The following is a 22,002-nucleotide window of genomic DNA, read 5'->3' as shown; positions in this document are numbered from 1 at the left end:
TTTCACAATTAAAGCTTTCGGCCATTGGGCTTCGTCAAAATACACACACACACACACACACACACACACACACACACACACACACACACACACACACACACACACACGAGACTGCTGTCTCAGCCAACTGAAACCACCATAATAATATTGTTACATTCCATCCTGGATTTTCCATTGTTTGAAATGATTTATTTACATTTGTTTTAACCCACTGAGAGCGTTCACTGGTATGTGGAAAGAGTCAAAAAGGTACATTCTGTTGATGTGTAATCCAATGAAGTGGTTTAACATTATGAAATTGTATTACATGACAGTGCTTATTTTATTTATAAAATAAGCCAAAATATTAATTTTAAGTAGATAATGACTGGAATTAATAGCATATACGAGGCGAGGTGGATAATCTTGTTCAGCCACGATACTCCATAGCATTTTTCTATTCACATATCGAAAGCTTTTCAAAATCCAAAAAAAGTGAGACACCCAAGAATTACAATTATGAACCACTTAAATTGGAAGGAACACACAGAAAATGTTGTGGGGAAGGCTAACCAAGACTGCATTTTACTGGCAGGACACTTACAAAATGTAACAGATATACGAAAGAGACTGCCCACACTACAATTGTCATCCTCTTTTAGAATACTAGTATATGCTGTGGGATCCTTACCAGATGGGACTGACAGAGTACAAGTGAAATGATACAGGATTTGGGGTGCATGCCATTGAAACAAAGGCATTTTTTGCTGTAGCGGAATCTTATCAGGAAGTTTCATATCACCAACTTTCTCCTCCGAATGTGAAAATATTTTGTTGATGGCAACCTACATAGGGAGAAATGATCATCATAATAAAATAAGGAAAATCAGAGCTTGCACACTGTACAGGATTGGAAAAATAGAGAATTATTGTGAAGGTGGTTCAAGGAAGCCTCTGCCAGTCACTTAAGTGTGATTTGCATTGTATCCAGGTAGATGCAGATGTAGGTTTCCCTACTGAACTCTTGTCTCTTTACTGTAACTTTTTGCAGTGTAAAAACAGTACTTTTAGATCGTGACACTAGACTAAATGTAATTTTACATGCAGATGACCTAACTATGACTACAGAGACTGGAGATGACCTTCTGATCAGAGTCTGTAAGGTGCTGCATATACCCTCAGATTACAACCTAACATTGTCGGTAGATATAACGAAAGTGATGGCATTTTAGGGCAGATAACCAATAACATTTAAAATATTCTTCAATAATAAAATCTTGGAGCAATTAAAACATTTTAAATATCTAGATGCAACATCACTTATAAATATAACTGTAACATCAACCAAAAATTAAATAAATTTATTTCCATATGTGGCACTTTAGTTACAAGTTTGTAGAGTAAAGCTAGGAAAGATACCCAGTTGTAGTTCTACAAAACAATAGCTGTACGAACCCTTACTTTTGTTTAGTTGGTTGTTTTGGAGAGTAAAGGGACCAAACACAGGGTCATCTTGCCCTTTTTCCTCATGCAAACAGGTACTGGGTTAAAGCCTTTCTCAAAAGGAGTCACGGAAAGTAAAAAGGCATAAAATAACTGGAAACCACAGTGAAAGAGAAAATGAAAGAGGAAAACCAAAAGGGGAAAGTGTGCACTTAAAGGAAAAAAATGGTGAAAGGTATTATAATAATATAGCAGATGGCCTCGGCTGACTAATCCCAAAAATAAAAAGGGATGAGCTAGCCACTCTGGAACACACCAAAATCTCTAGCTGAAAAAGACAAGGCTAGAGAAACACAAAAAGGGAAAAGACGAACATCAAGATTCCTGAAATGTCTGAATACCTTCTACCAATTAAATTTCACAAGGTACTATTCCGAATCCCCTGACACTGTCCCTTATGTCGATCCCGTCCTCACCGAAGGTCAGCTACACACTTCCATACACATTTAACCTACCAACAAACAACATTACTTACGAAACTTGCTGGCAGATTAAAGCTCTGTGCCGGACCGAGACTGGAACTCGGGACGTTTGCCTTTCGCGGGCAAGTGCTCCACCAACTGAGCTACCCAAGCACACTTCACGCCCCGTCCTCGCAGCTTTACTTCCGCCAGTATCTCGTCTCCTACCTTCCAAACTTTACAGAAGCTCTCCTGCAAACCTTGGAGGACTAGCACTCCTCAGAGAAAGGATAATACCGACATGGCTTAGCCACAGCCTGGGGGATGTTTCCAGAATGAGATTTTCACTCTGCAGCAGAGTGTGCACTGATATGAAACTTCCTGTCAGATTAAAACTGTGTGCTGGACCGAGACTCGAACTCGGGACCTTTGCCTTGCAGACTCTTTACAACAACACACCGCCATTCTCACCTCAGCCTTAACTGCACTGCACATGATTACCCCGCCAGCTAGTTACGAACCAGATTTTCTGGGCCATCACATCCAATCCTGGTACTGTTGATCCCTCCAAAAAACAACTTCGAAACACACCACTGGTCACTCAGAACTATCCTGGTCTGGAATGTATTAATCAGCTACAGTAGAACCCTTGTAATCTGTCACCTTCGGGACCGGGACCATGGCCGGAACGAGAAAAAAGGTCGGATTATCCAAAAAAATCTAATATTTATTGCAAAAAATATAAACAGACATTTAGTACAAAAAATTAAACGATTTAAGAACTAAAAGATGTCTACAGTAATATAAAAAGATGTTTTTACACAGTGTTTAACAGTATATTAACTAAAAAAGTCTACACACTATAATATGTATTGGTTTTAAAAGGAAAAACGACAAACAAATTACAATGCTGTACTGTACATAATAACGTATAAACAATATATACTATAAACTAAAAAATGTTTATAGCACTGTATATAAAGAGAAATTTTTTACAATGAAATAAACTACTGTATGTATAAACTAAGAAATGAATATGCTGTATGCATTGTTTCTACAGTAAAAACGAAAACAAATTACTTGGAAAAAAAGTCAGGGATACATTTTTGATGAGTTTTCCAAAGATCAATCCAGCCTTCACTGGCAGCAAATTTACTTTCGGCTTCCAGTTTTTTGTGCAAAACTATCGCTTTTTCTTTGAGAATTGGCCTGGATATTGGAGTTCCTTTCCTTCTTTCTTGACAAAACCACATCCACAATGTGTTATCAAGCAGTTCAAGGTTAGGCTTTTTTAATGTTTTGCGATTCTTCAGAGTGTTTTCACCATCAATCGTAACTGTATAGGAGTCAATGTCTTTCCGATTCCTCCTCCAATCCTTAATTGTTGTAACACCTACATTCAGTTTCTTTGCAATTTTGTGGAGCGAATCTCCTTCGTCCAGTCTTCGTATCTTCGCTAATTTTTCATTTAGTGAAAGAGTTACGTGTTTACGTTCGAATCCAGACATGTTGAAAAACAGATAACTGTCCACACAGTGAATCTACAGCACGGTAGAGAACACGGAATAAAGGAAGCAACAAAGTTTTTTAATCCCAACAAAAGATAAAACTGCACAATAACGTACAGTATAACAATATGCACAGCGATAGACACCGCAACAATGGCCCGACAGGCGTCCAGTCAGTGAAAAGTTGGCACAAGCTCGCGAGCCTCAGCATGGGGGTCAGACTAACCGGAGTGACGGACCATCCAAGGTCTGATTAGAGGGGTTCTACTGTACTTCGACAAGGCCGTGACTTCCTCAAATCGTGCCCTGAAATGAGATCCATTCCATCGGAAATTCTGCCCACCACACCTACTAGAATAGCTTTCTGTCGCCCTCCCAATCTCCACAATATTCTTGTCAGACCCTACGCTCCTTCTACACCCACCTCCCTATCCTATGGCTCCTACCCCTGTGGGTGTCCCTGCTGCAATGACCACCCTATCCGCTCTCCTGCCACCACCGATACCGACCCTGCAATTGGCAATACATATTATGTAAATACTGTTCAGCCCAAATACCACCAAATTATCAGAGGGTATACACTGGCAACACACACTATACTGTTGCAGAGCATGCTCTCCATGAAGATCATGATCTCAGTGCCTGTTTCATCAGATGCGCCATCTGGATTCTTCCTCCAGACACCAGCTTCTCAGAACTCTGCAGGTGAGAACTAGCACTACAACATGTCTTTGGTTCTCACCATCCACCTGGCCTTAAGTTGCGTTAATTTCTTGCATCTCAGAATTTCTTTGCTTCACTCCATTTCAGTTTTCAACATCTTTCATTGTCTTACCTGTATATTTTTCACCACCCCACCCCCACCTATGTTACGTACAATGCACTTAGCTTTTCACTCTTATTAACTCATGCCTGATGTTCAAGCAGCAATCTCTGTCTGCATATTACCTTGTATCCCATCGTTAAGCTCTCAGGTTTTCAAATCTCGTTCGATGCAATCCCCAAAAATCAGTCTTTCCTTCTCATCCCGTGCAGTAAGTCTCCCCTGGCCAGGTGTTCTGGGTGACTTTCCCAAAATCTACCCCTTTCCCTAGATCTCTCAAGTCCTTTTCTTTCACCCCTCTTCCTTCCCCTTCAACCCTTCTGCCTAAAGGCGCCACTGGCTCTGAAAGCTTGCCAATTACACTGTCTTTTATGCGTGTGCTCTGCTGCCACTGGGTAAGTAAATTTTGTATCTATACAGTTAAATTATTTGGTCTATATTTTTTTTTGTTTCTAGAGTAACTAGGTATTATAAAATATAGTAAAAGCACATTTTAAACATTTCAGTGTAAATTGTAGGAAAGTATAAAATACAGGAGAGCATAGGAAGCACAATAAGTGAGAATTACTCTTACTGTCATTATCTTTATACCATTCAAAATATGAAACTGAAGAAATTTAAAGTTTGCCTGTTTAAAAAATCTGAAATAACTAATTGTTTTTGTTTCTTTTTAATACAAATTAGCTCTACTTGTCTCTCCACAGTAGGCCTGTGCTAGTAGCAAACACATCACCACCACCTGACGTTCTACCAGTGTACTGCCTCAAAATGTTCCGATCACGTCCAATCGTAAATACAACACAGAAAGCAATACTCTTTCATGAAAGCAAATTAAAAAGATATTAACACAATATTGATTAAAACACTAAATTTGGCTGTCTTCGTGAATAGAGAACAATAGGCACAAAATCCACAGCTTATTGCTGACAAAGACATCACTTGGCTCAGATGACGTCCTGGGTGAGAAAGAGGGCGGAAATTGTCTTTATGTTAAGGGGCATCTTGAAGACATCAGGTTGTAACAACATAAGACTGCGTATCTAGTACGGATTAGGTAATTCACATGGAAATAATGATTCATGAAGGCCTATCGCAGAGACAGCCTTCATAAAAAACGGTGTTTATTTGTATAAATAGCTGTGAAATTAAATTAAAGCTGCTGTAATACAATTCAGTGAGCAGAAGGAAGGTTGCTACGACATTCACTATTATCAGATCATGATAGGCAGTGTCTCAGCATACTCTGCAACCTATAATACAGGCATCTGTGACCCCAACACGCTTACAATGAAAATCTTGCTTACCACACTAACATTATGCTAAATGATTAATAACTTTGCATTTGCCGTGTTTCCTACTTTGTTCCGAGGCTGACTTTGAATAGGAACACGATGCACTTCTAGTATAAGTCAGTATGAAAAATCAATGTTAAAGGTCATAATAACATCAAAGAAAATTTAAAATGTGCGGAATGTTATAATGAAGAATTGTTAATGACTGGAAAGCGTTGTATCGAGGAAGTACGACTTCTGTTGGGACCCACAAAAATGAATGTAAAAAGCAGGAAAACGTAAAATGCGGGAACATAAAAACTGGGTTCTACTGTAGCTGTTGAAATTTGGCATAGATGGAATCACAATGGAAACAGTGGGCACATATAGGTAATTAAGTAAGGTTTGAATTCCTGGGTACACCTCAGCTGGCTCCAAGGTCATATTGCCATACTGGCACCAATACAGCTGCACACACTTGGATGCCGGGTCACACTTGTGCTTCATGCTTGGCATTTGTTCCATCTCCCTCGCTCCCTCCCCTTCCTTCAATCCCCCTCTGATTAGTGTCCTCCCCCCCCCCCCCCCCCTCCCTCTTTTCTACAGTACAGACATTTGCCCTGAGATGATCTGCACACAGCAGCTGACAAGATGGCCGACCACTTCACTGTCCAATAGTGAACACAGACAGCTGTACTTTAAAAAGTGTGGAAATCCATCGTCCTCCCGCAGAGATGGTGGTGTGTTGTGAATGGAGGGAATTCCACAATTTGTCCAGACACAATAAAGAACTGTTACAGAAAAGTAATGACTACTGGCTCGGACGAAGATACGAGAAAAACTGGGCATTCATCCACGTCTTGATCTGGCGATAAAGTGGCGACTCTGTGGGAAATATTTCCACGCAGGTATTTCAAATCGACAAGCTGGGCAGCATGTGAAGGAGGACTCAGGAGGTACATGGTACATCAGATCTCGATTAAGGAACTGAATTATCAAACATGGAAGCATTATCACGTCTGACAGGTGACACTTTAAGTCTTATCGCAGATGGAGTATGGCAGGTCGATGCAAAGATTGGCCTTTAATTGATTATTAACAACCTCTGCAGCAACAAAGCCATACTCAATGAAGGAGGTTTTATCAAATGATGCAACTGTCATTACTGGGTGGAACAGGCTCCCAGTTGTACAGTGGAGGAGTTGCAGTCTCGCCCAAAAGTGAACGTGTGGTGTGGAATGACTGCCAAAAACGTTATTGGACCACTTATCCTCAGAAACACAATGAACAGGAACCCTACCCGCATATAGTCAAAAACTGCGTTTGGTCCACATTATCTGCACAGGATAACATTGAAGACACTACTTTTATGCAAGATGATGCACCACCTCACTTTACAAATGTGTACTAAGCTGATAAGTTTCCAGGAAATTGGCTGGGAAGATGTGGACCTCACAAGTGGCAGAGAAGAAACCCAGAATTACATCATGTGACTCCTTTTTACGTGGCTGAGTAAAATGTGAGGTGTACCTGATGATACCTCACTCACCGGAAAAATCTGAAACATGGATTCCGGATGCTATCAGCAATATCATACGTTACTTGCTCCAGAAGACTTTGGATTACATACGTAGGTGTCAGAGATGATTAGACAATGTCACAGGCACCTACACTGAATTTTAAGGTGCGCATCCACTTTCTTATATAAGAACAAGCTTATAGATTTCTTCTTCTTTTTCTTCTTCAATTCAGTTTTTTATGTTGTTCACAAACTGCTATACCTTTTAAACTTTTCGAGTTAATTATGGTCATAAAAGCACGGTATTTTCTGAATTTACTTCTGACAAAAAAGCCATTCTGGTGGCTGGAGTCCAATGTTTCTGTTAATCACACCTTTTGCATTCTTGTGGTGATATTTCCATAAAAATTTTCATCATATAGCACGTATTCCTTTATATTTAACCGATAAGTGAAATACTAATTTTTATAAATTTAGCTTTGAAAACAGTTTCATAACAAAATAATTTCATAAAATTTTTCATCCCCTATTTCTCCCCCTTATGAGTGGAATTTTCTACAACCACTTTTTAAACAATGCTTACAGTATAAGATCAACTTGTCTCCAAATTTCATGTCCTACCCTTAGCAGTTTGGGCTGGGTGATGGCCTTCTTGCACCCCTTAGGGGCTGAATTCACAAAAACAGTGAAATGCATATTTTCTTCTTTCTAATGGAGAAGCCATATACAAATTTTCAAATTATTTGGCTTCAAAAGTGCTTGCATAATGAAATATTTCCATAAAACCTTTCATCCCCTATTTCACCACCTAAGGGGCTGAATTTCTGATTTTTCATATTCCTCACTGAGAAGCCAAATTAGAATTTTAATATATACAACTTTAAAAATACTTTCATGGTGAAATTTTTTGTAAAACATTTCATCCTCTATTTCACCCCATTAGGGGTTGAATTTGCAATAACTCTGTTGTCATTTGCAAACTCAGTAGTCAAACACCAATTTTCATACACTTAGCTTTAAAAATACTTCAGTAGTTCTTTAATAACGATTTACTTCCAAAAACAATTTTCACCCACTATTTCACCACCACAGGGGTTAAATTTTCAAAAATGCTTAAACACATCTTTATTTCTGAAAAGAAATTAAATACCAATGTTCATAGGTGCAGCCACAAAATTGCCTTAATAGCAGCATATTTTCAAAAAGCTTTTCTTCACCCCATTTCACTCCCTTGGCAGTGGAATTTTGAAAAATCCATTATTAAACAATGATTAAAGTATAAGATAAACACCCTCTGCAAATTTTAAGATTCTATCCTTAATAGTTTGGGCTGGGCAATGATAAGTCAGTGAGTGAGTGAGTCAATCAGGACATTGCCTTTTATATATAGAGATGTATGCATGATTTCAATTTCAATAAATTAGCCTTGTAAATGTAGAATTTGTTCATCTCTTTCAACACATCGTTACTTTCCAGACACCCTGTTGACTGCCTTGTAGCTGCTCTACTGTGCCACTGCTGATCCGTTGGCAGACATCTTAAGACTGTTTCACCTGGCCTATTTTTGTGTTTCTTCTTTTCGAACTGCCACGAGAACACACAGTAGTTCTCAACACCACTTCATGCATAACTATTGTTTCTGTTGTACGTTTACACGGTTTAGTTCATGATACAGGTGTGCAGCTACTTTTGCATGTGCAGTTTGTTGTTCTTTCATCAATTATTACTGGGATTAACACAGATCTGGGGGTTGGGGTGGAAGGGAAGGAAGATTGAAGAGTTTATAAGGTCCTGTTTACAATAAGTTCATTAGAGATGAAGCAGAAACTTATGAGGGCAAAAAGATGGGCAAGGAAATTGACCGTGCGCTTTTCAGAGAAACCATTTGCCTTAAGGGGGGGGGGGGGGGGGGGGGTAGGACGTCAAATGGTCCGACTTTAAGCAGGAGAGGCATCACACGACATTTTAATTTCCAGTGTCTATACTTCAACAAACAAGTTCATAAAACTTCAGCGTCACCAGGAAGGATTCAGGATTCACACTCATTACAGTGCTCTTTATCATCAGGTTAATTTCCTAGAATTTCTAAAGCAGCAAAAGCTATTCCTCTGTTTAAAGAAGGGGAAAGGAGTGATGTAAACAACTACAGACCCATCTCAGTCTTATCAAGCTCATCAAAAGTCCTCGAAAAATCAGTATTTGACCATGTTATAAATTTCTTGGAAAGTAACTGCACACTAAGTCCTCACCAGTTTGGGTTTAGGAAAGGGAGATCAATAAATGGAGCATTATACTCATTTTTAAATGAAATCTATAGGGCACTCAATGATGAAAACACACAACAGGTGAGTTTATTGATCTCACTAAAGCTTTTGATCTTGTCAACCATGAATTACTTTTGGACAAACTACTAGATGGGATTAGGGGAAATTGCAATGACTGCTTTAGGTCATATCTCTCAGACAGAGTACAGAAAGTAATAATTACATAAAAAATTGGTGAAAATGCTCAATCAGAGGAGCAAGTTGTAAGACAAGGTATTCCCCAAGGCTCTACACTTGGTCCCCTTTTATTTCTAATATTCATCAATGATCTGCCCCAAAGCATTCAGGAAGGTCTACCAGTAATGTTTGCTGATGACACCAATATACTGTTTTCAAATCACTGTCCTCATCAACTCAACTCCACAACTGCTGATATAAATTGTAGTCTGGTAAACTGGTTGAACAAAAACAAACTTCTAAATAAAGATAAAATAGTGTATATAAATTTCCACTCGACACAAAAGGTATCGACTGTGATAGATGATATCAGGATGGAGAATGTGCCCATACAGCGAGAAAGAGTCACAAAATTCCTTAGAGTGTGGATAGATGACACACTACAGTGGGACATACATAAAGATAAATTATTAAGTAAAATCTGTGATATTGAAACACTAAAATGTGCCTACTTTGCAGTAGTACACTCAATAATTACATACTGCATTCCTTTTTGGGGCTTCTACCATAAGAATGCATTTATTATGCAGAAGTGAATAATTAAGAAAATGAAACAAGTACCCCTGTCTTCAACCACTAAAGATCTCTTTAACAAGCTCAGTGTTTTGCCAGTGCCCTGTATCTATATTCATGAAACAATGTGTTTTATTCATGAAAATCTCCATATATTTACAAAAAATAGAGATGTTCACTATCATAATACTCATCATTCCAATGACATATTTATAGCTGATCAATGGATACATAAAGGGCACAGTAGCGTAAGGCACAGGGGAGCACTTCTGTACAAGAAGCTAGCTGGAGATGTCAGGTCTTGCCAGAAAGGATTCAGATTCAAAATAAAGTCAATCCTACAGAAGCATTGCTTCTATTCAGTGGAAGAATTTATGAATAGTAAACTAAAACAATTTTTGTAATGTATTTTACTGCATGTGTTAAAATATTACTTTCAATTGACTTATTTGACTCTATTCACAGAAATAACTGTTCCTTGTTATGGCTCATCTGCACTTATGATAACATAATGTAAATAGTGTTACTCTGTAATCATTATCTGATGAATGTATGTAACATACCAAAAAAGTTATGATTCGCTATGTACAGCACATAATTTATACAAATGGATATCTTAAGAATGTCTATACTTATGCATGTAACTGAATACATAGAAAATAAGTACATTTATATATCAAAGCATGTTAAATGTAACTTATCCTACATCTATGTGTAACAACACAACAAGATTTGTGTATGAATAAATAAATGAATGAAATCAACGGTAATTGTTCTTTCGGGAACAGATATTATCTTCATATATCATTACAACAATAATTTGACAGGCTATGGCAGCAGATGACTGACACGAGAGCCTTTTCTAACATCACAGCGTCATCTTTAGTGCCTCTCCTGATCTCGTGACCGTATCGTAGAACCCTAGATGACTGGAGAACCGTGGCCTGGTTAGATGATGGGAGGGTTCAAGTGTGGTGCAGACCCCTTACAGCCATGAACCTAAGTGCTCAACAAAGCACTGTGCAAGTTTGTGGTGACTCCATAATGGTGTGGGCTGTGTTTTCATACACTGGACTGGGTCCTTTGGTCCAACTGAACTGATCATTAACTGGAAATGTCTATGTTCAGCTACTTGCAGATCATTTTCAGCCATTCATGGAACTCATGTTCCCAAACAATGACAGAATTTTTACAGCTGGCAATGTGGCATATCATTGTGTCACAACTGTTTGCAGCTGATCTGAAGACCATTCCGAACAATTTGGCCAAATGATTTGGCCATGCAGATCACCTGACATGAAACCCAACAAACATTTATGGAACATAACACAAATGTCAGTTTGTGTGCAAAATGTTACAACGGCAATGTTTTCGCAGCTTACAATGGCCCAATATTTGTGCAGGGGACTTACAATGACTTGTTGAGTCCACAATACATCGAGTTGATGCACTGTACTGGGCAAAAAGTCTGATACGATATTAGGAGGTATACCATGACTTTTGTCACCTCAGTGTAGATTAAGAATGTGAGTTTCGAGCTAGAGAACAAATTTGGTTTCGTGGGTGTATGAGGGGGGAAGTTGTATGCAGCTGTGGAGCAATCTAGATACCTAATCAGCAACTAGTGAGTTAGTTAGTTGGTTCGTTGTGTGTTCCGTTCACCAATCGCACGGTACGGTAGCCGTCATGATGTGGACCGTGTCAAGTGCACAAGAAATGCACATAGGAAACAAGATATTTTTAACACACACACACACACACACACACACACACACACACACACACACACAGTGGTCCACTGATTGTGGAAGAACAAAACTTGTCTAGAACAAAGAACAAAACTTGTCTAGCTTGAAGGGGGGAACCAGATGGTGCTATGGTCGGCCAGCTAGATGGCACTGCCATAGGTCAAACAGATATCATCTGCATTTTTAAAAATAGAAACCCCCATTTTTTATTATATATTCGTGTAGTACAAAAAGAAATATGAATGTTTTAGTTGGACCACTTTTTTCGCTTTGTGATAGATGGCACTGTAATAGTCACAAACAGTTTTAGAACAACAGTTGGTAACAGGTGGGTTTTTTAAATTAAAATACAGAATGTAGATACGTTTGAGCATTTCATTTCGGGTGTTCCAATGTGATACATGTACCCTTGTGAACTTATCATTTCTGAGAAGGCATGCTGTTACAGCGTGATTACCTGTAAATACCACATTAATGCAATAAATGCTCAAAATGGTGTCCGTCAACCTCAATGCATTTGGCAATATGTGTAACGATATTCCTTGGCAATATGTGTAACGATATTCCTCTCAACAGCAAGTAGTTTGTCTTCTGTAATGCTCACACATGCACTGACAATGCCCTGGCACGTGTTGTCAGGTGTTGTCGGTGGATCATGATAGCAAATATTCTTCAACTTTCCCCACAGAAAGACGTAACTGCTGTTGGTGAATGACACTTCGTCGCTAAATAGAACGCTTGCAAAAAAATCTGTCATTGTCCTGTAATTTCTCTTGTGCCCAGTGGCAGAACTGTACACAATGTTCAAAGTCGTCACCATGCAATTCCTGGTGCACAGAAATATGGTACGGGTGCAATCAATGTTGATGTAACATTCTCAACACCGACGTTTTTGAGATTCCCAATTCTCGCGCAATTTGTCTGCTAACGATGTGTGGATTAGCCGCCACAACAGCTAAAACACCTACTTGGGCATTATCATTTGTTGCAGGTTGTGGTTGACATTTCACAAGTGGCTGAACACTTCCTGTTACCTTAAATAATGTAACTATCCGGCGAATGGTCCAGACACTTGGGTGATGTCGTCAAGGATACCGAGCAGCATACATAGCACACGCCCGTTGGGAATTTTGATCACAATAGCCGTACACCAACACGATACCTCTTCCGCAATTGGTAAACGGTCCATTTTAAGATGGGTAATGTATGACGAAGCAAATACCATCTGCACTAGCAGAATGTTACGTGATACCATGTACTTATACATTTGTGACTATTACAGCGCCATCTATCACAAAGCGAAAAAAGTGGTCGAACTAAAACATTCATATTTCTTTACGTACTACACGAATACGTAATAAAAAATTAGGGTTCCTATTTTTTTTAAAAAAAAAAAAAAAAAGAAAAAAAGACGCAGTTGATATCCGTGTGACCTATGGCAGCGCCATCTAGCGGCCCAACCATAGCGCCATCTGGTTTCCCCCTTCAAGCTAGACGAGTTTCACTCTTTGTAGTTTTTTTCGTTTGATGCTTATTTTGTGAGATATTTGGCCCAGTCACTATCAATGGATCACACTGTATATATTACAATGCAGAGTTAAGGATTAATATTTCTATTATTTACTCCATTCCCTCAAATGGCACAAAATGCATATACAATACAGCAGAGCATCAATTATCCGAAGTAATTAAGGACATGGGTTTTCGGAAAACTGGTTTGTTCGGATAATTGAACTGTACATGTTTATTTGCCAAAAAGAAGTACTGTACAGTAAATTTATTCATAAAACAGGCATCACCTTTAGTATTACAAAGTAACATACAAAGGCAACTTCAGTAGGAATATATAGTATATGGCACAGTTTATTAAACAAAAATATATACATATTACATACGCATGAACAATACACACAGTATACAAATTTAAAGTTTAAAAAAATCCTTTATTTTGGTCTGTCTAAGCAAGCCTACATGGTTACGAGCAGCTAAGTCACGTACTTTTTTCATTACAGATATCTGAAACTGGTCACTTTCATCTTGGGCTTCAAACCATTGCCGGTGGCCGGTCAGCAGTGCCTTGTGGAGGCCCCATTAGAAGCAATGTTCCACCAGCGGTGGCCGAGTGCAGCGACTACTGTGGAAAACTTGATTTGGGAGTGAGGGGGATGATGGAGAGTAACAGGTGCGAGCGAGTACAGAGTTCGGTTAAGTGGTCATTCGGTTGACCGATGTTCAGATAATCGACGCTCTATTGTATTTAAAAATGAAGACTTAAGTGCTACAACACGGATCATAAACATTGTGGATACTGGGGAGGAAACATATGATGCCTTTCTCTCTCAGGTGGAATGTAAGTGCTGCTTTTTTCACGCAGAAGATAAACAACAATTCTGATAACTTGCAACCCTGCATTAGATTCTTGACACCAGCTTGCCTTTCTTAAACTTCAGCCTTTAATATTGGCTAGATTAGTAGATTATTTATCTGTAAAACTTCTATATAATGTGAGCATCTTATTTCACATTGGAGACACAATTGTGGATTCTGAGTCCACAAATGCTGCATAGCTATCCTGATGCTTCTCCAGTCTGCCTTCCATTACTAAATGCAATGACAGAATTGCTTCTCTGATATATTTTCCTTTCCTGGAGCCAAACTGACCTTGCTCTATTCTTTTGCAAATTATTTTGTTCAGCAAATTTCAAGCATCACTTGTTAGACTAATGTTTAATAATGGTGACACACATCTGAATTTTGCTTAACATATGATAATAGTTTATACAAACCGGATTGTAAGTCACCCAGTTCATAGTTTTCTGCCACCAACTTACACAACTTTCTGCTACCCACATTTTCCACAGATTTCAGTAACCTCCTCAATTACAAGTGAGTTGTCTGAGCTCAAGTCATTTAGCAGACGATATTACTGGATCAGTGTTTTTCTCCAATTCTGTCTCATTTTGAGTCAGTTTATCTCCACAGTACATGAAAGATTCATCAACAACATAAACCTGAAAGTGCAGCTGTAAATAATATAGGTAAGGTAAACTCGAACAATGTGTTAGTAAAAACAAAAAATCTCAACATAGTAATAGAATGCCTCATAGCGTTGTTTGAATTGTTTAATGACTTGCACTAAATCATTACCTACAAAGAGAAACGAACAAAAACTGTTCAGTAAAGACAACAAAGAGGAAACCATATGCAAGGGTCATGGAAAAAGAGAGCGCGCTTCTCTGCCACATCCCTCCCCCCCTTCCACTCCCCCTCATACATTTCATTTATGCCTCTGCCACACCCGTATCACTGAAGGCACTATATTTCTAACATCTGCTTCAAAAATCACTTGAGTAATAATGTTCACTGTTTTGGACTCTGGATTGCTGCCAGTTCCTATAGTTTGCACGCCATGGCATAGGCACCACACCCGTCTCTATCTCTTTGTCTTCTCAGACAATAGAAAATCCAGAATGGAATAATGACAATATTATGAGAAGGACAGATGTGTCACTCACCATATAGCCAAGATGATCATCCGCAGATAAGCATGACAAGATGACTGCTAGACAAGTAAGCTTCTGGCTGCAAAGGCCTTCATCCAAATTGTGTGCGCGTGCACGCACGCGCGCGCGCACGTGCACACACACACACACACACACACACACACACACACACACACACACACACACACAGGGGGATGGCAAATTGCTGCTTGAGGATGCATACAGAGACAAAGTGGGAAGAGGTGGAGCATCCAGCTGCAGCCGGGAAGTTAGCTGGAGGGTGGGCAGAGGGACAGAAAAGGAGAGAAGTAAGAAGGTTGTGGGTGCATTGGTGGAATAGAGGGCTGTGCAGTGCTATAATGGGAACAGGAAGGGGGCAGGAGGTCGAAGGACAATGGCTAATGAAGGGTGAAGCCACGAGGGTTATGGGAATGTAGATATTTTGCAGGGGGAGCTCCCACTTGCACAATTCAGAAAAGCTGTTGTTGATAGGAAGGATCTGGACAGCACAGGCTGAAAGCAGTCTTTAAAATGTATAACTTCGTGCTGGGTGGCATGCTCAGAAACCGAGTGCTCCAGCTGTTCCTCAACCACAGTTTAACGGTGGCCATTCGCGCGAACAGACAGCTCGTCAGCTGTCATGCCCATGTAAAATGTAATGTTGTGGTTTCAGCTTAGCTTGTAGATCACCCTACCGGTTTCACACGTAGCCCTGTCTCTGATGGGCTAGGTTATGCTTGTGATCGGACTGGAGTACAAGGGGTCAGGAGTAGGCATTGCGTAGGCACGGACAAGGAAATAGCGTATGTTCAGCGGATAGTGGAACACCACTGTGGAAGGGGTGGGACGGATAGTGTATAGGGCATTCCCGATTTCAGGGCACGGCGAGAGGTAGTTGAAAACCCGGCGGAGAATGCAATTCAGTTTCTCCAGTCCTGGGCAGTACTGTGTCACAGTGGAATGCTCCTCCGTACCCAGACAGTGGTACTTCAGGAGGTGGCAGGTGAGTGACTGGAGAGATACGGAACATTAGATCTGTTACCGTGCAATGATGGGAGGATAATGACAGTCTGTGAAGGCCTCACAGTAAGACCACCGGTATATTTCAAGAGGGTCCATTCATCGCTATAGGTGCGATGGCCACAGGATGTGGCTAGGCTGTACAGAAGCCACTTCTTTGTACGGAACAGGTAGCAGCTATCGAAGTAGAGGTATTGCTGGTGGTTGGCAGGTTAGATATGGATGGAGGTATTGATGTGGTCATTTTTGGGGTTGAGCTTGTAATAGGACTAGTTATAGGGTGGTTAATAAATGCTTTGATACCACTAAAAGTTTAGCAGATTGTATACTATCCAGTCTACAATATGTAACGGACAAAAATTAGAAAGCATGGTTTTTCTTAATTTCTATCAGCAAATTGAACTGTACGGTGCAATTATATACGGAATCAACACCATTAACATTATAGCAGGTCATTTAACTGTAACTAAAAGAAAGTTACAATTAGTTAGAAAACCTGATGATGAGAATTAACATCCTATCATACATTTCAGCAAAATTTATTATTTCATTCTCGTGATTGCATTATTACATAACAATAGAAGTGTTCAGAAAAATATCAATGTTTTTCTTAAACAAATAATTAATTAGCAAAATTCATAAATTTCAACTTCTTAAAAGAGACTTTCGAAACATTTATCAGTCATCTGTCATATTTAATGTGACTTGTGCACTTTATGTATGATGTCAATAATGAAAAACCAATCAGATCACTTGTAATCAAATTTTTCATAAATGATTCTTGAACATTCTGATGTAAATACAATTGACTGTCAGTCAATTTAATACTACGAAATTATCAAACAGAACTTTACCCTGAAATTCCGTTTTGGGACTTTGTACTGTGCTTGTCAGGAATAAATCCAATGCAAAATCAAGATGTAATTAATGATTTGATGATAGGTACTTTTATTGTAACTTTAGAAAAAAGAAAAACTTAGAAGAAGAAGACGAAGAAGAAGAAGAAGAAGAAGAAGAAGAGGAAAAGAAAGAGAGAGAGAGAGAATATTTAGAAATGTAATCAGAATGAATCATCATTTATTGTTTTTAAAATTCTACTAACAGTTTGTTGTAAATCATTAACTTTTCGTTATAAATCAGTAAATGTAACTGTTCTTGATAATAGTCCAAAGAACATATTAGCTTACTCTCTCGCATAGAATGACTTGCTGATTGTGAAACGAATCACAAGAATTAGGAGAGCCTGTGACACATATCGCGTGGAGGTGTATGAGAAGGTTTTCCATGGTGGAAGAACACTCACGAAGGGCACTCGTGCGAGTGCCGTCTATCTCATGTTCAATCCATCAACCATCATCTTCTGTGAGCAGCAGGTTGCAGAGTATCTTCACATTGTATAATGGAATGTTACTGTAAACAAATCCTCCAAAGAGGGTGCCTTGGTACTTTTAAGAGATGGCCTGAAATCCTTAACCTCGTACAAAACAATAAAAGCATAAATAAATAGATAAACAGTGAAACTTACCATGTAGTATTTGATGCATATTCTGTTGAGACCATGTCCTGTAACAAGTAATGGTTGTACTATATAAATTCAAGAAGTTATGATACACACAATAATAAACTATCACAGCAATTTGATTATTCAACAAGACTGGTTATCGACAATACAGAAAAAGTAATAAAAATTTAGTCTCTGTCAGCAGAAATTACTTGGGAGATCCAGGTTATTACTCTCAACAGTATAAGCACCTACAGCATCAGTCTCTTACATGTCACCATGTCCCCCAAGCACATGAATTGTGCTAAAAACTTTACAGTCATGAACATGTTTGGTTAAGAAATCAAAATTATGTTGCACAGAATAATTTATATTTCTTCTCACAGGACAGACTATTTGGAAAACTAATAAAAAGTGATTCTCTCCCATAATGTAGCTGAACAGCACTTGCCCATGATACATCTACAATTCAGGATTTGAGAACAGATGCATTGTGTATAAAAAATAATGTAATCTTGCTCATTCAGATTAGTTATAGCAGGCAGCCCATGACTGAACAATTAAAGGCACATAAAACAAAGAATACCATCTCCAACCCAGATCATGAGAAGTACTCAAATGTAAGGCACATGTTCATGTTATGGAAACAGAATGCCAATTTAAGAGTGCAAAAACCAAGAAGAAGAATGTTGCCACATTCAGCCCTGACAGCCGTTAACACCACATACATTCTCCAGAGCATTGTACAGTCAGACCTATATAGTGGTACTCCATCCTCTGGGGTGGCGGTGGGAGGGGGAGGGGGAGGGGGGGAGTAATTTTAAAGTTCAATGAAATGTCCCACGGGTATTCATGCTCCACTAGAAAAATAGTTATCCAGTGGTACACAATCAAGTGGATAGGCACACCACTGAGTGCTGTCCCTTGCTGTGAACAACCAAATATGCCAGCACAGTGGGGCCTTATGACCTGTCCACCTTGCATTACACGATCGCCAACATCAAAATCGTAGCATCATCCTTAATGTTCTTCAAAAACTTGTCATACACTTTGATCAAATTGTGCTGTCAGCGAACGAGATTGCATGAATTGGCTCAGCACTTCTGTTGCAATTTTAGCTGAAAACTTGGGCTGTGGTCATTCTAGGAACTATACAAGGTTCAGGTAAAGTGGAAGTCTGTTTCTGTTCTCCTGTATCTTCTAGCTACAACCACTTCAGCTGCGTCCAAGGTACCCGCACCTATTGACTGTGTTGCCACGACTGAATCTCCTGTATTGTGGCCATTTGTCTTTTTATACTCTGCTCAGACACATTAATTGCATTCAATAATGAGCACCTGTGATTGTTTCACTTGGTTTTAACACCTCATAGTACACAACGCCAAGCTGGTCCCACCAAATGCAGAGTATGATCTCAGAGCCTTCAAAATTCGGTTTGGCTGTCGACGAGGAAGCATGGCCGGGATCTCCCCACGATTTTTTGCATTTAGGATTATCGTAAAGAACCCATGTTTCGTGCCCGGTCACAATGCGATGCAGAAATCCCTTCTGTTTTTGCCTCTGAGGTAACTGTTCACAAACACACAAACGCTGTTCAACGTCTCTTGGTTTCAGCTCACGAGGGATCCAAGTGGTGTAGAAAGAACAAAGCATAATGTTGTCTCCGACAAAACACCGCAACAATAGATATGTTCACGAGACTCATATTTTGTGAAATTCAGCTTGCAGAATGCAGACAGTAAACCCATCTGCATGTTTGATTTTAAGACACTGACCACATCATTTGTGTTGTTAACTTGAGAGAGATGTTGACCTAATTTTGTGAGTTTTTGAGTCGCTCTTCAGGCATGCGTTTTAGAGCCCATGTTCACTAGATTTAGTTTGTTTGCTTTGAATGATTGTTCCCCTGTAGTTGTCTACAACGTGCCTTGCCAACCTGTGCCAGTAGCAGATGCTGTACTATAATCTCTCTGATCTCACTGTGTCATTTCTTGTTAAACTTGCAAGAGAGTAAATTCCTACAAGAGCCAGCCAATACATTGTTGCTGCTTCTGGAGCTCCTTTTATTTATTTATTTATTTTGTCCTGACAGGTTTCGCAAGTGTGGCTTTCAGTTTTGCAGTGACATTTCCATCTGTCAGCCTCCTATTCTTCGTTATAATCCTATACAATAATCTTCCATCACAATCACTAAACACACACTTTGGCCCATGTTGTGACCATTTTTTTTTTCTTTTTCGCAGATTACGTTTCACTAGCATTTTTCTGTACTGACGAAGTCTCATATTCTACTACTCCCTACAGGGCAGAGGCCTCAAACAGTTGATAAATACAGTGAAACCCCGCTTTTACACTTTTCAAAGGACTTCAAAAAATTTGAGTAAATGCGAGAAAATGTAAAATGTGGGAAATAATGTTTTATGTTTAAAAGTTATGTATAGGATAATGCCTTACACTTTATGTATGATAGATGTTCATTATTATCTAATAAAAACTGCTGATGTTGCTGGAACTGGTAACTGTCTGGGAAGGAGGAACATTTCACTCAATTTCATATGCCGTAATTGATGTTTTTGAAAGCCTGCAGCCATCATTCAATATTTAAATAATAAAATACTGCACTAGTTACGTATTTTTTCATGCTTAGCACGACATGTTTCGAGAATTTTAACTAATTGTCATGTGCAAATAAGTCAATTAGTATTTTGTATGGTGTTTGAATACATGTTATTCTGTTTCTCTTGCACTGTAGTTGTCTTTTTGAGGTTATTGGGTACTGTGCCTCATCAGTTATGTATAAAATCACTCTCTCTCTCTCTCTCTCTCTGTCTCTGTCTCTCTCTCTCTCTCTCTCTCTCTCTCTCTCTCTCTCTCTCTCTCTCTCTCTCTCTCACACACACACACACACACACACACACACACACACACACACACACACAAAATCACTCACATTGATTGTGTGTAACATCACAAAAAATACATAGGTAAATACTGCACTTGACAACGAGAATATATTCTTGAAACACGTTTTGCTCCACATGAACAAAATTCATAACCAGCGCAGTGTCTAAACTAAAAACATTTCAGCAACGAAAAGTGAATTATGATATCAACTAGCGCTCCAAGTGGCCATATGCCGAAACACGCTAAATATGGTTTGACAAAGGGGTCACAATGATCATGAAACTGCGTTTGTGCAGTAGAGACAGTTTGGAAAATGTTGTGATTGGTCATGACATCTTCATTCGAATGAACCTAGTTCCTCCCACCAGCCACCACACCAACTTAGCTTGGCAGCGGCAGGAGATACGGCTTAAATTGTTCCAACTTTTATACATTTACTGGTTCAAATCTGCTGAGTTGAATGCCCTGTTGTCAAGAAACTTAACCATGTAATATTTGTAAACACTACTAAATTGCCAACATCACACCAACATAATTTTTTCCCCATAAACATTTTTTCGTAATGCGTAAATAACGGGAAAATTGTAAATATGTTGACACGAAATCAGGTGCAAATTAACATTGTGGGCATAGGAAATTTGACGGGGCAAATAAAAAATGTCATAAACGGTGGGAAAATGTTAATTTCTGGAATGTAAAAGTGGGGCTATACTGTATAAGAGGTATTTTTGAGCACTGTATTTCTTCTACGTCGTCATGGTGTTTGGGGCAACAGTACTTGTGTGACACTGTCAGAATATCGACGGGTGATAGGGTGCTGGGAGCAGATGCTCGGTGCCTAGATTCCCAGAAGATACCAAAGCACTAATACTGCTGACCATAGAATGTAATACGTGCACAGTGTCTGTATACCAAGTATGGCCTAGGAGATATTAAAGTATCTGCGAACTACAGCATGCGCTCGCAGGGCACTTTGTGCAAATTGCTGGAGCGCAGAGTGAGGGAAAGGGGGGGGGGGGGTGTCCCTTCCCTACCCCTCGCCTCCTTGGCCTTGGCATGTGGTTCACAGTATGGCCTTGGAGTGCTGATGCTGCTGTCAGTGAAATATGACATGCACAACTGTCTCAATTGTTAAATGACACCCCAGATAAAGTGCTGATGCTGGCGCCACTTAATTCCTGGCCACAAACTGCAGTGCCCTACTACTTACTGGTGTAGGCTTCTTCTCCTCCAGCTATGGTTTTTATGGATGTTTTATTATGACTGCGAATAACATTTATGGTTATATCGTGGTTTGCAGCAGAATAA

The 22,002-nt window shown here is 39.3% G+C and overlaps 1 protein-coding gene across 3 annotated transcripts in view; it reads right to left on the bottom strand.

The window, feature by feature from the left end:
• Window positions 1-22,002, bottom strand: part of LOC126295135 (zinc finger protein 493-like) — a 117,178-nt gene that overhangs the window by 11,604 nt on the left and 83,572 nt on the right. For all 3 annotated transcript variants that reach the window (XM_049987416.1, XM_049987414.1, XM_049987415.1), the window contains exon 9: window positions 17,815-17,852. In XM_049987416.1, the coding sequence (XP_049843373.1) occupies window positions 17,815-17,852 (38 nt within the window). The remainder of the gene's footprint in view (window positions 1-17,814; window positions 17,853-22,002) is intronic.

Source organism: Schistocerca gregaria, chromosome 11, assembly GCF_023897955.1.
Source record: "Schistocerca gregaria isolate iqSchGreg1 chromosome 11, iqSchGreg1.2, whole genome shotgun sequence".
Lineage (NCBI taxonomy): Eukaryota > Metazoa > Arthropoda > Insecta > Orthoptera > Acrididae > Schistocerca > Schistocerca gregaria.
This window is presented reverse-complemented; position numbering and strand designations above follow the sequence as displayed.